The 19,586-nt window shown below is 39.8% G+C and overlaps 1 protein-coding gene across 2 annotated transcripts; it reads left to right on the forward strand.

Moving 5' to 3' along the window:
* The first annotated feature begins 140 nt into the window (after positions 1-140).
* On the forward strand, positions 141-15,211 carry LOC6562557 (protein bicaudal D). Of its 2 annotated transcripts, none has more exons than XR_004365086.2 (8): positions 141-1,228; positions 11,277-11,642; positions 11,704-11,841; positions 11,917-12,770; positions 12,842-13,059; positions 13,123-13,377; positions 13,436-13,755; positions 14,570-14,611. XR_004365086.2 is itself a non-coding variant. In XM_001989039.3 (8 exons), the coding sequence occupies exons 1-8, from the start codon at positions 1,022-1,024 to the stop codon at positions 14,685-14,687; spliced, it is 2,331 nt and encodes a 776-aa protein (XP_001989075.1). In that variant the 5' UTR covers positions 141-1,021; the 3' UTR covers positions 14,688-15,211. The 2 variants fall into 2 exon arrangements, 1 of the variants encoding a protein (XP_001989075.1); XM_001989039.3 differs by having other exon boundaries at positions 13,436-13,610; positions 14,570-15,211.
* The last annotated feature ends 4,375 nt before the right edge of the window (positions 15,212-19,586 follow it).

Raw genomic sequence — 19,586 nt, forward strand, 5'->3', positions numbered from 1 at the left:
AATTCCTTTAGGTGCAATATTTAATATTTTCAATTTACTTTAATTTAAATCAATTAATATGATTGCTTTCAATAAGTTCTGCTCATTTGTTTGCCAAATATCGCAAGTCAATTGAGTGTTTCACAATCACACACAATGCACCGATAGTTTGTAGTTCTGACATCACTAATTCGCATTCCGTCACAAACAGTGTGTGCAAAGAAGAAGACAGGCACGCACGGACTGTGATTGCGGAGTTTTTGTTTTTGCATTCTTAGAAAAAAAGAAAATTGTTCGATTTTTATCTTAATTAATTAGCAATTTGTGCAATTGCTCTTAACAAATATTCCGTCTATTGTGCAACGAAAAATACGTAGTAGATATACATAACAGCAACAAACAATTAACTGAAATGAAAGTGGAAATCGTGTGATGTCATGTCGACAACGACGACGACAGCGATGACGACGCCAGCAGCAGCAGAAGCGACGTCGACCGTTCTTGTGAATTGAAACTTCCTCTGTTCTCTCCCTTTCTCACTCGCCCCCGTCCCCCCGCGCCGCTTTGTGTTTTGTGCCTGCCGCCTTCTGTTTACTGCAATTGCGGAGATCCTTCCAAAAGTGCGACAAGTGACGAATAAAAAAAAACAATTCCAATTTTCATTCCACCAAAAACTCCAACAAATGTGCCCGTGAATAACAGCACAAAAGAGAAAAGGTGAAACGAACCAAACAGACACACGCACACACACACACGCACGCACCACTTTTGACCGTGTGTCTGTGTGTGGAGTGAGTTTTGTTTTTGCTGAAGCACTCAGAAAAAAATAACATAAAAAAGCAACCTGGTTTTTTGATTGATTTCCCTCCAAAAAAAAAGAAGAAAACATTAATTGACGACAATTCCGCCCAAAAGCAACAGGAGCAGCTGCTGCACTTTGCCACGCCTACTCGACACCGTGGTACCGTCCTAAAAGCTCCACACACACACACACATACATACCCCTCCCCCTTCCACCTGTCCCCCTTCATACACACTCATCATGGCAGACACAGAGACAGTTGTTGGGGATCTGCGCATGGAAGTGGAGCGTCTGACACGCGAACTCGATCAGGTGACCAGCGCCAGCGCCCAATCCGCTGAATATGGTCTATCGCTGCTGGAGGAGAAGTCGGCACTGCAGCAGAAGTGCGAGGAGCTCGAAACACTCTACGACAACACAAGACACGAACTGGACATCACTCAGGAGGTAAGCAAACAACAAAGAGAAAAACAAACAAACAAATAAAAGCACAACTCAATAAAAACAGCTAAACCGATCAACAGCTGTGTTCTTTGGCCTCTGTTGGCTATCTTCAAGCCAATTGCCGTTTATCTATCGACACTCACACACATATACTCTATATATATATATAGATATAGATATATATACACTCACTCAAACGCAGACAGCAAACTTCTAGCTAGACCATAAAGTTTTGCAATCGGTTTCCAATTTGTCTTGTTGGCAGCAAACACAGTGCAACCTCAATATGGAGTCAAGTGTGCACTTTGCTCAATTTAAATTCACTTAATTTTATTGTCTTGGAAATATTTGTATCTACTTTATGCTTATCTGAATGAGTTATAAATTGCTTGGATGTAAAACATAAAATAAGCCTTCTTATATTTATTTATTTATCTCTTATCTATTTTCTTTTTTTAGTTTATTTTTCACCACTGCATAAAAATCGGTGCCTTTAATTAGCTATCTTTAAAATCAAATTCAACTTATCGAGTGTTACCTGTATTTGCTCATCGGCTAACTGCTCCCTCCTCTCCTCTCTGTCTCCGTCTATCCACTTCTCCTCTCCTCTCTGGCTACCTCTTTCTCTCTCTGTGTCCGGCTCTAATAATCACGAATGATTCAATCGTTTCGTCTGCTCTGTTCTAGTCAGAAGTTCATTTCGCTCGTTGTTGGTTAAACTGGGCTTTTGCGGTACTTGGCGCCGCCTCAGTGAACGCCCACACGCCCCGCTAACCGCTCTCTCCCCACCAAAACTCTCTCTCTTTCTTTCTCTTGCCTACCATTTGGCTCTGATCATGGTCAATTTGGTTTGCGCTTTATCATCGACTTTGTTGCTTTGTTGACTTTGTTGTTGTTGTTGCTGCTGCTGTTTTTATTACAACTTGGCCAATGTGCCGTGTATTTTTTGTTGTTATTTTTTCACCATTCCATTTTGCACCTATGAATGTGTGTTGGGCATAGCGGCAGCTTTGGCCAACTGTCCGACTGGCAATTAGCCATGGCAATTGTTTTGGCATTTCCGCTGGAATTTCAACGTGCAATGCGCCAAAGCCCAGCAACAAAGTTTGTCCTTCAATTTGTCGGGGTTTGGCGAGAGGTTATTTAATATAAATAACTTTTGCCTGTCGGCTCATTATCATTTTCCTCTTTTTTTCCACCACTTTATTTATGCTGTTTCCTTTAGCCTGTGGCGTTAATTACTCCACTTCGTTGCCAAAACAAAGAATCGATTGTTGGAATCGCGAGTGGAAATGGAAACAAGTCGAAGGGCGAAAGGTGAAGGGGTGAAAGGTGTTTTTTTTTTCACTCGTTGATCTGTATTTGGCCATGGGATTTAATTTATTGTTGTGGAAAGGGTTTAATATAGACAGACAATGATTTTTAAATTGATTAAATCGCAGTGGGGGTTTTTCAATTTTAAAATAACATGACTATTGTGAAACATTCTTATTTCTATTTGGATTCAGTTGTGGGAACTAGGTTTATGGGAACCATTGGCTATAAAAAATATATTCGATATTTTTGTCCATTTGATGAGGCAATTTTTATGTGCATGAAAGCTCTCAAATCTTATTCAAAAGCGTTTATTATTAGTCAATTGACTTTTTAGTTTTTTTCTGCTAAATTGATAAAGTTTCACACAAACTTTTAATTAACAGCTTGGAAATTAGTTGCCCCATAAATCTATCAAACTAAACCCACTAATTCAACTCGGATATCGATAATATTATTATTATGGAACTTTTCATTCAGCTTACAACTTCATAAAATGTTGGATCAGCTATAATGCCGCCATGCTCGTTTCTCACACGTTTCTCCAGTATTTGTGAAGGTAATTCAATTTAGTATGCCTCCCCCTCACCCCCCGTCCCCTTTACGCAAGTTGATTAATTGGCCGACAGGTGGCGCCCACCTGCCCATTAGTCCACTCGCTTGATAGTTTCCAGCTTGTTAGCTTTGAACTCAACTGAACTTTTACGAGAGCGCAGCCAGCAAAACACAACCCACTCACACACACACACACAGAGACACACACACACCACCATGCAACACTATCTCATTCACACACACACACACAGATTAATGCATGCTTAAAATTAAAATTCAGAGCGGAAAAAAAATAATTTGCTGCGGGCATTTTTGTTGCTGGTTGCGTGCAATTTGCGCCGGTTGAAGGGAAAGGGTGGAAGAGGAAGAGCACGAGTAGGAAAGGGGGAGGGAGGTGATTCTACAGAATGGGCGACATATTTCCACTTGCACTTGTAATCAAGATATCAGCCTGTGGGCGCGACAACCTGCAATGCCATAAGTCAGCGACGGTTTGGGGTGGGGCGAAGTGGAAGTAGAAGTTTATCGGTGGTTGAACGGAATTAGCCGGGCCAAAATGAATGGAATATTGTGCAAAAAGTGACGCCGCTGGCACAAAATTTTTGTGCACAACGGGGGCGAATTTTCAATTACAAGTCTAACAAAATGAATGAGAAATTGATGAGAATGCAATCGATGATGCACAAGCAAAGGCAAATATACAAAGCAAATATTTGTACAACGTTTGTGTTGGACAATTTATTTAGTTGCACAAAAGTGGTTGTAACGAACATGTTGTTTTGGACACTTTGTGTAACTGTGGCAATTAAGTGGCAGGGGCACGGCCATAAGACGAAGCATTCTCTATTTATAGATATATATATTTATATATTCTTGTGTGTTTGTGGCCATACTTTATGGCTCGCATGTACGTCGAGCCAAGGACATTTCGCTTGGGGACTTGCAGCAGTCAGAGAGTCGTCCTGTGTTGTCCTTTTGTCCTGCTGCGGTTCTGTGAGTTGTTAACTCGCATGCTTTTCTCCCTGCCGCCCCAGACAAAAAAGCCAAAAAGTTTTTAATACAAACTTGAATAATTAATGTCGTTATTTGCACGACAAACTCCAAAACAAAAAGTGCTTATGAGTGGCAGAGGGGTGATGGGGGCAGCGGGGATTGAGCTGCGGCATAGTTATGCAAATTGAAGTATTTTTAAGTGAGCGAAAATAATGTGTTCTCAGCAAGTTCTCCAGTTGAGCAAAATGCCTTAGTGTTCAAAACCAGGATGTCAAAGCACGTATAATTTTGGTTCCGGTTCCGGTACGGTTTAAATTGTTTTCAAATTCTGCTGTAACTGGTTCTTTAAAAAGCAATTTTAGAGATTCGGTTCAGGTTCTGAATTTCAATCGGTAAAGTTTTTGCTCATAGAAACTAGATATTTTTCTAGAACACAAACAATTCTTTCAGAAACTTCCATAAAAATACACTGATTTGAAATGCCAAGATCATGTTTGTCATAGTTCCAACTCTAAACCGATTCTATTTCTATGATAAACGTTTTAATATGTATAATTTTTAGGTACTTCGAAATTACCATACAAGACTACAGTCAAAACTGAACGAAAATTCATATTTCAACTAAAATACTTTCTCATTTTATTCTGCTTTTCATTATTGCCAAGATGACTATTAAATTTGTGATCCACAATAGTACAAATCCACAGCTAACAAACTATATTGAAATAGTATTTAATAGTTAAGAACCTAGTCATGTGATAAGAACTCAACTTAACTAACTCTAAAAAAAAGAAATCGAATAAAATCCACTCTTGCCATAATCCGTGCACAAATTCAGTTGGCAAACTGTGCAGCCAAAAGCCGTTTAACGAATCCTTGCCAGACACTTGCAGTAATAACAACAACAACATCAAAGCGACAAATAAACAGGACCCAGCAACAGACGACGAGGGGAGAGGAGAAGGACAGATAAAAAAAGAGAAATCCCGACGAAGAAATTATAATGATTTGACGCTGATGTTCTGTTCTGTTGGCGCAAATTGCAATTCTACGGCAATCAAATCCGGCAGCAGCAGCAGCAGCAACAACAACAAGGACAACAGACAATTGGGAGCTGCAACTGGGGATGGGAGGAGGTTGGGCTCGCTGTCAAGTTGGGGTTAAGGGCGCTGGGCCGAAGGGGTTAAATGCAGCGCTTGAGCGCTGACAAAACATGTTTCCGACATTGTTGCAAGCGCAGTTGTCATTATACCCTTTAAAAAAATGGCTATAAAAGGGTATAATAATTCGTATGAAACAGGTGGCCGAAAAAGGGGAACAGTGTATGACCCTTTACTATATTCTTGATATAAATATTCCTGAATCTCCATCTATTTAAATTATCTCAAAAATTGGGAATACAGATTCCTATATGCCAAACATGTTTAATTGATATCTTTGATAATTAATCCTTTTCTTATGAAATCAATATTTATGCATCACAACTTGTTAAAAGATCAGATAAGGTCAGTGTTGTAAAGTGTGAAACAGCTTGCAACATCAAAGTTAACTACAGGGTATCTTTTAAAACAGTCTAATTTTTGTACATTTATATATACATTTCATTTTTTTGATAACTAATTAATGTTTTGCAGAAGAAGATAAGAAGTTTTTAAAAAATCAGTGTTGCAAAGTACAAAACTGTGCGAATAAGCAGCTTGCAACTTGAGGCAGCAACAGCAACAGCAGAGTTCAAGCACAGGGTATCTTTAAGACCAGTCTCATTGTGACTACTTAACTGTGGTTGCCTCTGCACAGGCTTTCGCGGTTGCAAGGGAAATGAGCAGGAAAAATGTTGCAAGTGTAGCAGTCACCAGCAAGCCCCCGCAGCAGCTCCACCCACTCCACCAGCAATGTTAAATGTAAAAGCAGCGCCGTCAAATGAGGAGAAAAAGTGTTGCTGTGGAGGCGCCACACTGATGAGCAGATCGCTCGCAGCTGCTGAGGATGCGGCAACACGACAAACACTTGCAACATTCCATTCATTTTCTTTCTTCTTTTTTTTTTGAGGGTGGGGGGTGGGGCGCTATGCTGGCCATGGCCATAAGGGCCATGCAATTTATTTGTAGCAAACATATTTGGACCCTGATTGGCTTCCGACTCGGCTCGTAGACACTTTTTATGACCCTATAGCTGGTGTGCCCTTTGTGCAGCTCGGTTGGAGTGTTGCCAACGAGACAAACTTGCAACAACACATCTGCTGCCCCAGTTTATATGCAAATGGATGTTGCAACGCCTTCCAGTTGGCCAACACATGATTACGACTCTGCTGATTGGCTGTTAAGTGCAAATGATTTTTGTTGCTGCCAAACGACAATATGCACACACAAACACACTCACTCAGTTATCCTTGCTGCATCAATGCGACAGTTATCCTTGCTTGCAACAAAGAATTCACATTTGCTACATTCTCACAATTCGCAATATCCATTTGGCTGAGAGCACTACTTGAATGCGTTCGCATATCCTTTTATACCCAAAGGGGCATTACAGCTTAGCGATGAGGTAATAAGTTAAAATTTATGAATTTTATCTTTAGACGAATCATTACTCTTTATTATATACTTCAAATGGTTTTCTGTAGTCTAGGAAAAAAGAAGAAAAATAAATACATTAAATAGCGCATTTCAATAATAATTTTTCAACTTTTTTTGGCTTCCCCGAAATCTAAAATTTAAATATGTTAATCTGGGTATCAATCAGAAAAGAACTTAGGTTATGGTTTCGTTTCGGAACGTAAATCTTTTGCTAAAAATGATGAATATTTTGCATCGTTTTTTTGCGGTTCCGTTTTGGAAACTTGACTTTTTAAGGCTCGGTACCGGTACGAAGCAGTACCAAACAAAAGCCTTAAAAAACTGGACAATACAAATACATATATATATAGAATGGATGTACATATATCTCTTTGTTTCGATTCGTTAATAATAATAATATCGGTTCCTGTGACTGGGTCTTCTAGTTAAAGAACAAATAACGTGGAGTTCCGGTTCCGGTTCTAAGTTTTGATTGGATATTTTCCATTTATAAGTTCACTAACCTTAGTTGCCTGATTTAATTATACTGATATTTAATTCAATGATATTAACTGAATAACAGTGATGCTCATTTAGCTTTTTTCTTCTCTCAGCTGAACATGCAACGCAATTTGACTTTAGTTTTATTTGTAATTTTATCTAGTGTTTATCTTATTATATCTAAGATATCTTAAAGCATCTTTCTGCTATTCTACACATTAATAGTTGAGTCATCTCGCATAAAGTGTTACTAAAGAGCATTTCCACTTCGACTTGCAATTAACATTTAGTTTTTTAGCGCGGACTGCTTTCCATTTAGATGAGAGCGTAATTTGTGTTGCTTTTGTGTTTTTCATGCTGCTGTTGTGAAATATTATACACATTTTATTCCACTCGTCGTCGCATTTGCTTAATTTTTTTATTTTTATTTTTTTGCTTATTTTCATTTTGGCGACATTTCAAATTCAGAGAGTGTCAAACGCGTGCATTGACATGGAGGCCACAAGTGCGTCCGCATCCCATTTCCATGGTGTATCTGTGTCTGTGTGTGTGTGAGAGAGTGTGTGTGTTAATGCGAGTGTGTTGTGTATAGGTGTATGTGTGTGTTTTATATGTGCTTTAAGAAATTACACGACACAGCCTACAACAAAACATGAGCATTTGTTCTTGTTTGTTTTGCATTTTCACTGTTGCCTGCCACTGATTGTTATTTCCCGAATGAACGGGGGGGAATGGGATTTTCTATACCCTGTGCTCATGAAACGCATAAAGTCTCTGCTCATGTTGCTGTATAAATTTATGTTGGAGGCTCTAATAGGTTACTTCTTTTGATTGATGTAGCAAGTAATTGTGCTTGTCAAACGAGAGTCGAAAGGAGTTCACAATTAAACAGAATATCTTGAAGAAAAGCGAGAAAGCTGACAAGAGATTGTAAGAAATGGATTCCGATTCTCTCCTTTATTAACATGCTTTGTGATCTTTTAAGAGTGTCAGCTACTTTTTTTCACTGGAAGAATTGTTTTACTTTGTTTTCAATTATATTTCTAGCTTACACTTCAAAGGGTATTTGTTAGTCGAGCAGTTGCAACGCGTGCACTCTTCACTTGTTGTTGGTGTTGCTGATGCGGCCGTCGTCATTGTTGCTTGTCGCCTGCCGCTTGTCGTTTGTCGTTTGTCGCCCCCGAAACAACCCCAAACAATCAAAACTGCTCGGTCATTCATGGCAAACTTTATCCAAACGCGAGGGTGTTGTGCAAGCTGTGGGAATGGAGAAATTGTGGGTGTGGGGAGGGGGAGAAGGAGGGTTAGGAAATTATTATGAGTTGCCCATTGCCGCCGTTGCACGTTGCTCGTTGCGCGTTGCACACGTTTGGCTACCTAAGTGTGCACGTAGCGATGCTCCAAAAATGTTGAAACGCTGCCCGGCCGGTAATAATGTGGGCAATCTGCTCTATTTTTAGTAGCCGGCAAAAAGTGGGAAGCGCGCTGTGGCGGAGAGTGCATATCGCAATCGAGACAGCTGTTGCCACGTCAATGCGGGCCAGAACCGGTCTGCGTTTGTGCCTGAGCCTGGGCAGCTTCATTTAGGCCATTTAAATGGCTGCTGCCTCACAGATCCAACCGCAAACAGAGCGACGGAGGGAGGGATGGGGGGATGGGGCATGCGTCAGACAACAGCGTAACAAACACACCTAAAATGCTTTGTCTGCTCGGCAACGGTTGATAGTCGTGCTGGTGCTGGTGCTCCTGTTGCCTGCCACTGAGTGTGTTAATATTTGCCCGACTTAATTAAAAATCTTTTCTAATTTGCATAAAGTTCATGTCAGGGTGCCATTTATTGCGGTTTTGTTATGCTGCCTATTCAGCGTCACCTAGGTGGAGCCACTGAGTATTTTGACAATTGGGAAAGTGCGACAGAGATGGAACCTGGAAGATGGAATTTTGGGCAAAAGCTTAAACAGTTGATTGCATTTGCTAATATTTTAATCTAACAAAATGATGTAAACTTTGGAAAGTTTATTCATATTTCACTAGTTTATACTATTAATTGTGATTTGAAATAATGAATTTAGGCATCTATTGGCTTTAAATATGATTTTGCACACTTTGCAAACTTAAAACGCACTTAAAAATTCAGCGCTATAAAAAGTACATATATATACATGTAGATGGCGCCACTATACGTACCCCTTTAAAACGTAGAGTTCAGGAAACATCGTAACAATATTTGATAGCATTGAGCAGTTGCTCGAATTTCATTTTGTTTCGTACATAATCATTTGCTTTGTTTGGTTTGGTTGTTTTTTGATCCCGCACCCACATTCCTGTTGACACTTTTCTTCTATATAAATATATATATATATATATATATATATATGTATGTATAATTATAAATAGCGTAGATGGCGCCACTGCACTCGCCTGGTTGAATGTGACGGCAATAGAGGTCTCAAATTTCCAGCCAACTCGGCCTTTTGTTTGCTCTTCTCATCCGCCCCCCTCATGCTCCTTTTGCGTGCCGGCTTTCATTCCATTCCACACTAATTAACGAAATGCACTTGCCTCAGTTTTTCGCCCCCCAAGGAACGCTTTCAAATTGAAATTACAAGCAGACGAAGAAAAAAGAAAATAAACGCGTTGACGTCGCCCACAGCCATTGACAATAATTATGGTGGGCGACAAAAAAAAAAGAAAAGAAAAATAAAAATCGAGCAAAAAGGTAAAATAGCCAAAAGGGTCTGCCGACGAGTTTGAGGCAATATTTATTTTTCCATTTTATTGCATTCATTTTGTCACTAAAGAAAATATTGCTGCCGGGCTAATTGGAGCGGCATTTAAGCGTTGCAACAGTAATCTTAATCCACTAAATGTGCCAGCTGCTTTTGGTGTGGTCATTCCTCTCCTCACAAGCAGCACTCATGAAATGCGCTGTGTGTGTCAAGCACGTACTTCAAATGGTCCATACAACAAAACTAACGACTGCTGCACGGCAAGATTTCAATTAAAGTCCACACACACAACGTGATTACAGTCGCAATCGCAGTCGTCGTTGGGGCAGCAGCAAGAGCAGAAGCCACGCCCAGTTGCCCAGGTCGTCCTGACCATATGGACACGTCACATGCCGGCAATCAGCGGCTTTTATGGCTGCACACAGGCAACAGAGGCTTGGCCTTCTCGCATTCTTTCTGCCCACATAGTTTATACACTGTAAACAAAATGTGTGCTGAATGAATTAAATAAATACACTTTATAAATACTTTCATTAGACAAAAGCAATTAAAACTTTACTTTTATAAAATACTTTTCACAACACCTTCAATGTTCTCCCGCCTCTAATCATTTTAATAATTTTATGTTTTGCCTACAAATTTTTCCCGGTGCCTCCGGGTACTGATACATGATAAATACATATTTACCTTGAGCTATGTCGTCCTGGGCGTGTCCGTTTGCCTATTAAGCGTAACGAGCATGTGCGTCTATGACGCATTTTGCAACACTGTTGCAGCGCAATTAAGTAACAACAGAAAATCCAATAAATTCGACTTTGGGATGCACTTGCTGCTCCTATTCCTCCTGCTCCTGCGCCTGCTCCTGCTCCACGGGGAGATCTGCAATAAAGGAAAAAAGATGGGAAAAAAAAAAAGATATCTGCGCCATTTAATGAAAAATGTAACAAAGTAAAACGAGGGGCGTCTCGTCAGCAGCAGCAGCAACAAGCAAAACTCCCCAGTGACTGACGCCCCACATTGGCACTAGCCCCAGTTCCTCCTCCTCCTCGTCCTCCTCCTCCTGCCATGCTCATCGTACACAACTTACACATGCAAATGACTGCAATAAAAATGGCAGGCTGGCAACTTTTATGATTGCGCTGCTCTGCAACATTTGGGGGCAGTCAGAGTGGGTATATTACACTTGTGTGCGTTGTTTATTAAACGCAAACGATTTAGCAGTAGTTTTTATATGAATTCCAGCCACAAAACGGGTTATTAAATCTAAATTATGATTGAAAAGAAAATCCGTTCAATTTTGATAAGCTTATCGCAGCGGCAAGCTTTCAAGCCTGCAACAACATTCAGCAGAGTTCTTTTACTTAACAGTTAACACAACTTCTAATCACTTGTCTTTATTTGCAGGCTCTCACCAAATTCCAAACGTCACAAAAGGTCACCAATAAGACGGGCATCGAACAGGAGGAGACGCTGCTCAATGAGTCAGCCGCACGCGAAACCTCGCTCAATCTGCAAATACTCGAACTGGAGAACGAATCGAAGCAGCTGCGACATGAGCTGGAGCGTGTGCGCAACGAACGGGATCGCATGCTGCAGGAGAACTCGGACATTGGACGCGACAAGAGCGACAATGAGGCAGACCGGCTGCGTCTCAAATCCGAGCTAAAGGATTTGAAATTTCGCGAGACACGCATGCTCAGCGAATACTCCGAACTGGAGGAGGAGAACATATCGCTGCAGAAGCAGGTCTCCAGCCTGAGAAGCTCGCAGGTAAGTTCTCAAGTTGGCCATTTACTTAAAGTTGCCACTAAAAGTGTCTTTTGGTCAACAGGTGGAGTTTGAGGGTGCCAAACATGAGATACGTCGCCTTACCGAGGAGGTGGAGCTGCTGAATCAGCAGGTCGATGAGCTAGCGAATCTCAAGAAGATTGCCGAAAAGCAAATGGAGGAGGCGCTCGAGGCACTGCAGGTAAAGACAAAATATCCTCCTAATAAAGATTTCAAGCATCTCTTTTTAACACATCTGTTTCCATCTTTCCCTCAGGGCGAGCGTGAGGCGAAATATGCGCTGAAAAAGGAGCTGGATGGTCATCTGAATCGCGAGTCCATGTATCACATCAGCAATTTGGCCTACAGCATACGCAGCAATATGGAGGATAATGCCAGCAATAATTCCGATGGCGAAGAGGAGAATTTGGCACTGAAACGTCTCGAGGCGGATTTGAGCACAGAACTCAAATCGCCCGATGGCACCAAATGTGATCTCTTCTCCGAGATCCATTTGAACGAGCTGAAGAAACTGGAAAAGCAGCTGGAATCGATGGAGAATGAGAAATCGCATTTGACAACCAATTTGCGTGAGGCGCAAAGCAGTCTCGACAAGTCACAAAATGAGCTGCAGAACTTTATGTCACGTCTCGCACTGCTGGCCGCCCATGTTGATTCCCTTGTGCAGCTCAAGAAACAGATTTGTGTCAAGGATCAGACGAGCGGCGGCGGCAAGGATAAGGATGAACAATTCCAGCAACAGATGCGTACGATTTGCACACAATATGCCAATTGGTTTATGCTCTCCGCCAAGGAGATTGACGGCCTTAAGACTGACATTGCCGAGCTGCAGAAGGGTCTCAACTATACGGACGCCACCACCACTCTCCGCAACGAGGTTACCAATCTGAAGAACAAACTGCTCTCCACCGAACAAAAGTCACTCGATCTGCAGAGCGATGTTCAAACGCTGACGCACATCTCACAGAATGCTGGCCAGAGTTTGGGCTCGGCACGCAGCACTCTGGTTGCGCTCAGCGATGATCTGGCGCAGCTGTATCATCTGGTCTGCACTGTGAATGGCGAGACGCCATCGCGTGTCCTGCTCGATCACAAGAGCGACGATATGAGGTGGGTTCCCCGCTCCTCTTGTCCATCTTAAATCCATTTCCCAAATGACATCATTTCTATCTCCCTTCCAGCTTTGAGAACGATTCGTTGACTGCCATCCAATCGCAGTTCAAATCGGATGTTTTCACTGCACGCCCGCAAATTGTTGAGGATCTGCAGGGCTTGGCGGATTCGGTGGAGATTAAAAAATATGTCGACACCGTCAGCGATCAGATCAAGCATCTGAAAACGGCCGTCGAGCACACAATCGATCTGAACAAGCACAAAGTGCGCGCCGAGGGAGGTGAATGTGAGTACTCCAGCAAAGAAAAAAAGAGAAAAATCTTTGTTTACAACTTACTTTACTTTGCAGCCGTGGAGAAGGGCAACACCGAGGAGGTGGAGGAGCTGCAGGAGCAAATTGTCAAGCTCAAGAGCCTGTTGTCCGTGAAACGCGAGCAAATTATCACGCTGCGCAATGTGCTCAAGTCAAACAAACAAACCGCCGAGGTGGCACTCACCAATCTCAAGTCCAAATACGAGAACGAGAAGATCATTGTCAGCGACACCATGTCCAAGTTGCGCAACGAGCTCCGACTGCTCAAAGAGGATGCGGCCACCTTCTCCAGTAAGTAAATCAATGTAACTCTAAATACTTCAACTAATATACTTATTTTCATATACAGGTCTGCGCGCCATGTTCGCCGCACGCTGCGAGGAGTATGTTACCCAGGTGGATGATCTGAATCGCCAGCTGGAGGCTGCCGAGGAGGAGAAGAAAACGCTCAATCAGCTGCTGCGCTTGGCCGTCCAGCAAAAGCTGGCGCTCACCCAGCGTTTGGAGGAAATGGAAATGGATCGGTGGGTGCATTTGGGTCGCTAATCTTAGCCAGAGAGCTCAAAACACACAGAATCACAGTATCCCATCAAATCAGAAAAAAATAAAACAAGTCTTTAGTTGTCCTTTGTATAAAATATCCCCAACCCGACAAAATCAGCACACTTGGTAAGCATTTTGCACTGCGGCAAAACCTTTGTTGCATGTTGCGCCTCTCCCCGCTAACCTGCTGCTGTTGCTGCTGCTGAAAAAAAACGCCTAATCCCAAGCTTGGAGTTGACTAAATGACAAGTTGAAACAATTAATGAAATATACAAAGACACGAAAATATTATATATGTAACACAAGTTATGAAAGCTACATTTTATAAATATAATAAAATCAGTAACTTAAATCGGTAGTTAGTGAGAATGATAAAAGTTTATTTAGCAAAAAAGAAATATTAAATTTGACACGAACTCAGTTTTTGTGATGTCATCGAATTTCAACAGATCTTTGCTAAAAACTTAGGAGCATAAAAAAAAATTAATTTTATGAAAAAACTCAATCTTAGTCCAATCGTTCCTAGGAGAATTATAAAGATATAGTTGTCTGATATTAATTGGACTTCAATAGAATGAAAAGAACATTTTTAATTTTCAAGTTTTATAAAAATGAAATAGTTTTATCTATATTATTATATATTATATAATAACTTCTGAACTGTCAACAACGAAGATACTGATTTGACTCAAGTTTCATACAGCTTCTATTTTATTTTAATTGAGTTACATATATACACACATACATATTATAAATAATGATTCGCTTAGCAATGCTATAATTATTATTTTGCCAATTAGTTTTTGTTAAAGTTAATGTTTTTATGAGTTGATTTAAAAACCATTTTAACTGCTACCAACTAACTCATGCCACATATGTTGTAGAGTATGGCCGCATTATTGACCCTTAACTAATCGGTTGCTTCCTCTCATTGCCACAGCGAGATGCGTCATGTGCGCCGTCCAATGCCACCGCAACGCGGCACCAGCGGCAAGTCGTCGTTCAGCACCCGTCCATCGAGCAGAAATCCGGCGAGCAGCAATGCGAATCCCTTCTAACATAAGATCAGCGTGCAGCGTAAGCTTTTGGCTTTGGTTTATACTTTGCTTAAGTTATAAATTCGTTTTGGAGGAGCCTTGTTGTGGATAAACCGAAGAACAAGAACAATTGCAGCCAGCACCACCTCCCCTCCTTCTCCTCCTCCGGACACACAACCACACACACAACCACACACACACACCCACACACACGCATGATAGAGAGAGAGCGAGCGAGATCGAGAATACTGTTGATGTATTATTGGGGGAAAGATGCTATAGCTACGATCTATCCTATTATTAATGATAAACGATTTGTATCTGTTTCTATATTTGTATTTATTGAGAGTTTAGTTAGACGAAAGTTTTGTGTTAGGCGTAATTAGACGCAATACGAACAGTTATTAACGGTTAGTTACTTAAACGTCCAATTAATTTAATTAACAATTTGAGAAAGAGAAAACGCAATTCTAATTCTAACATAAATAATTGTATTTTTCTATACATACAAAACACAAAAACAAAAAGAAAGAAAACAATTTGTAACGTTTTAGTTTGATTTAAGTTGAGTTTTGTTAACTTTCGCGTTGATTGTTTTGATTTTTGTTATCAACGCTGTGCGCAAGCGAAACTGATAAAAAACAAAAAAAAAACTAAAACGATATACAACATTTTGATAAGATGATGTTTGGAACGAAACAAACAAAAGATGCAACAAGTCTATTGGCAAATGGAATGTATTAATTAGCCCAATAACTAAATGAGTATTTTTCAAATGGGCTGCTGATGAAGGCCAAAAACTGTTAGGGGCAGCTAAAAACTCAAACTAGAGCAGCTAAAACCGACCCCAAATCAAATGTAAATTATACATAAATTATATATATATACATATATATATATATATACATATGGAAAGCAACTATTGTACTATTTGTAGCAATGGGCTGCGTCTTAAAGACGGATTATTTTTTGTATTTACTGTGGCCGCCTTTAATTGAAATTGTAGTAAATTAATTATTGTTTGTTTTTGCAATCACAAAAGAAAACATAGTTTTTTGTTTGCTTAGCTTACTGCAAAAAAATTTATATATAATTTGTGCATTATTATTTAATTTAATTAATAAAAATATATAAAAAAATACAACAACAACAAAAGAAAACAGTTCTCATTAAGAAAACGATTTTAGCGAGAATTGTTTTCAATTGGATTTTAGCATCCACAACATATTTATTTATGCAGCTTGTTGCACAAGTGCTGGATTGGAATATGTTGTTGCAACAAGCTGTTTTATGATACTTTGCATAGAAATACACAGCCTTTAAAATAGAATACTCTATTATGACTAACGAGCAGCTTAACCAACATAAAATAGCAAACAAAGCGTTAAAGTTTAAACTAATATTATTATTATCTTATCATTATAGTAGCCAATTAATTAAACACACACAAAAACTCACACAAAGTAGCGACTACAAAAAACAGCACGTTTTAATCACCCAACCCCTCCAAAAGTAGCAGTTTTACTCTACCCCCCAAAAATATAATGCAAAATGTGTTGCTTAAATTTGTGTTTTCAAATATGTTTCGTTTTTGTAATGGAAAAGATTCAAATTGAAAAAGAAAATTGACAAACAAAATTGAGATATACAAATGCGTATATTGTGTAAATTTACCGAGCCATTAAATTGAATTTATATTTAAGACACACACACACACACTCAGACATTTTCACATCGTCCACTCACATATAAAGCAGAGATCAACTGATATCCGTCAGTTGCCTATAGAAATTATTTATGAGAATTTGTAAAAGTTGAAAAATGCATACATAAATATTTCAAAATGATTTTATTGTAATTTTACCGTCCCTTTTTGCAAAAACATATGAAAGATGAACAAATATCTATATATATTTATGCAACTCACTAAAGCAAACAACCAACAAATACAACTTTAAGTTTCATATGTCCAAACATCCAAAACATAAATACATCAGTATATACATACATACATCTAAATACATACTAACGACCCAACAAGCCAAAATATTGATAGCCAATACAAATACAAAAAAGCAAAAACACAAAAAAAAAAAAAAACATATGAACTATTTCAATTAACAACAAAAATAATAGTTTTCTATTTCACAAAAAAAAGTTGAAAAAAACAAAACAAACTTAAAAGTAAAAAGCAATTGAATTTAAGATTTGAAGGATACTTAATATAAGTTTTATGATAGCAAGCGAAACGGATGGCAAACCAACAATTTGCCAGTGCTGGTAACAGTGGACACACATACATATGAGAAATGCAACCGAAATGGAAACAAACAAAACAAGAAATTAACATAAATTATACATATGTGAAGAATAAACAAATTAGCAAATAAATTTCTCTTCTTTTATTCTAAATATGAGTCGGAAAAGTAGCATACTTTTAGGATGAAACATTAAGTCGCTGGATGAATTCTCTTTGAATAAGTGAAGCATGCTTTTAGGGACACACGTGCGACAATAGTAAAACGGATATTGCTCGATTGCAACCTTACATATTTTCGAAGGATATGGTGGGTTAGCATCACATGGCCCAAATCTATCGAACTGCATTCAAGGATTATGGTGTCATCTAAGAACCCAAAACACTTGCAGGGCGAACGGAATCGAGTCGAAATCAGAATATCCTTGTTTTCTCGCAAACTACAAGGACAATTGGAATGTCCTTTGTCCAGACGGTAGTAGAGGATCGAATCGAATTGTTTGACATAGGACTTGCCCGGATCCACTATGATATGACCGGGTTATGAACAGTTTTATGTTATTCCTCTTTAGAAAAAAATAGCTCCAACTCGGCCAAATGTGTACAGTTTTTCGAAGGATGCGTTAGAATCGTTAGGACGAGCTCCCTCGAACTGCATGCAAGGACTATGGGGTCACCTAGGAACCCAAACACTTGGAAATTTCACACGCGATGCGAACAAAAATGAGCTGAAATCAGAAAATGTTTGTTTTGCCGAACGATTCGACGAGTATCCATTGGCCAGCTAATAGCGCTGGACAGCACAAGCTCTTTATAAGATCGGCACATGTTGTATATAGTACACATACTGTGCGTCATAATAAGTGCACTGATCCATATTTATAGTTCACGTACATATGGCATTGGCCTTGAATTAGCTAATTAAACAAACAGGCGACTTTGCGGTGATCGTCAAACCAATTCGAGTAAGATTCAACTCCAAGTGCCAAGCAAACTTAATATTCAAAATAACCAAAATGCCAGGCCAAATGAGTTGGCCGCAAAGGCAAACTGAATGATGATATTCACAGATAGATTTGATTGCCGTGTAACTTGTAAATGATTCCCCATTACGTTATCGATACCGATTCCAAATCACCGGCGATGTCTAAAAGTCACGCGCCATCGTCACGCGGCGAGCAAAACTACCGATATTTTAGCCAGGCGAACATAAGTCGCCAGCAGCACGACGATGCTCTATCGAACAGTCGACAAAACAAACCAATTGCTCGACAGCCGGCAGCAGCTACAAGCACACACACACACACACACACATACAGATAGACATGAAGAGAGGGAGAGACACAGTTTTGCACTCAACGCATACACACACACATATATACAAGCACACACGCACACTGGCGCATATGCAGAAACGAAAATTGAATGCTGAGTCAGTGTCGTCGTTTGCCTTCTGCTGCCGCTGCTTTGGTTGGTGGTTGCTTGCAGCGCCGTTTCTATACGAAAAACCAGTGACGTATGTCGGGGGTTTACGCCCTTCCACGCTGTGGCAGACAAATAAATAATAAATAAATTTGCAGTGTGTCCGTGTGTGAAGCAAAATATCCCTTTTAGTGTGTGTTATCCCTTTAGTGTGTGTCGAAATATGGTTGATATGTTAATACATTTTTAATATATAAACTAAAATGGTTTTTCAGATCAGTTTGATAATTGATTTTCGGAATTAATAAATATATTTTATTCTTTACTTTATAAATTGTGTCAGAGTTGGGAGAAATAAATAATAAATGAATATGCGATGTGTCTTGTATGAAGTAAGCAATGTATTCCTTTTAGTGTGTGTTATTTATTTAATTCTTTGGAAAACCTTTCAAAATTTGGATAATACATTAATAAATGATGTTTACTAAACTAAAATTAATGTTCAGCTCAATTTAACAATCGATTTCATATATTAATATTATTAAATTTAAAATTTCGTTCTTTACTGCTTTATAAATGTTCTCAGAGTTGTCACATTTTGCAGCTAAACTCTTTTAATTTCAAGCTTCACTTGATAAATAAAATTCATATTTAAAATGTAATACCGAATTCGTTGAAAATCCCCCTGCAAAGAGACTACAAATTGACTACGCGCCTGGGAATATCGCTTTATTGGTTGGTGAGCCGTCGCCCAGTGGAACTTCGAAAATTTTGTGTTGTCGAATTGCACAAACCGAAGAACAGGCGCACAGCAATGTGTACTGGTGCCCGCCATGATATAGTTGGATGGCAACTCTTATTGGCTGCCGTCTCAGCTGCTGTCGCTTGGCGCGCTTAACGCTGTGATGCGCGCACACAGCCATAAAACGTTCTCTACGTGTGTGTGTGTGTGTGTTCATGCATGTGTGTGTATGCTTGTGTGTGCATGCATGTGTGTGTGTGTGTGTGTGTTTGTCGCTGTATTGTTTTTAAATGATAGCGGCCGGGCAGCTAGTCAGCTGTTACTGTTACTGTGACTGGTGCGACAGGCGCAGACCAACCAGAAATGCTTTAAAGAGGGATAAAGACCGGCCCAATGGCCAGTAATCAGCTCAACTCAACACTGGTACCGAAGGGCAGCAATTGCATCATCATCAGTAGCAGCTCTCCACCATTCCCCCTCATCCTCATCAACATTAAGC

This window comes from Drosophila grimshawi, unplaced genomic scaffold (assembly GCF_018153295.1).
Source record: "Drosophila grimshawi isolate 15287-2541.00 unplaced genomic scaffold, ASM1815329v1 contig_1377, whole genome shotgun sequence".
Lineage (NCBI taxonomy): Eukaryota > Metazoa > Arthropoda > Insecta > Diptera > Drosophilidae > Drosophila > Drosophila grimshawi.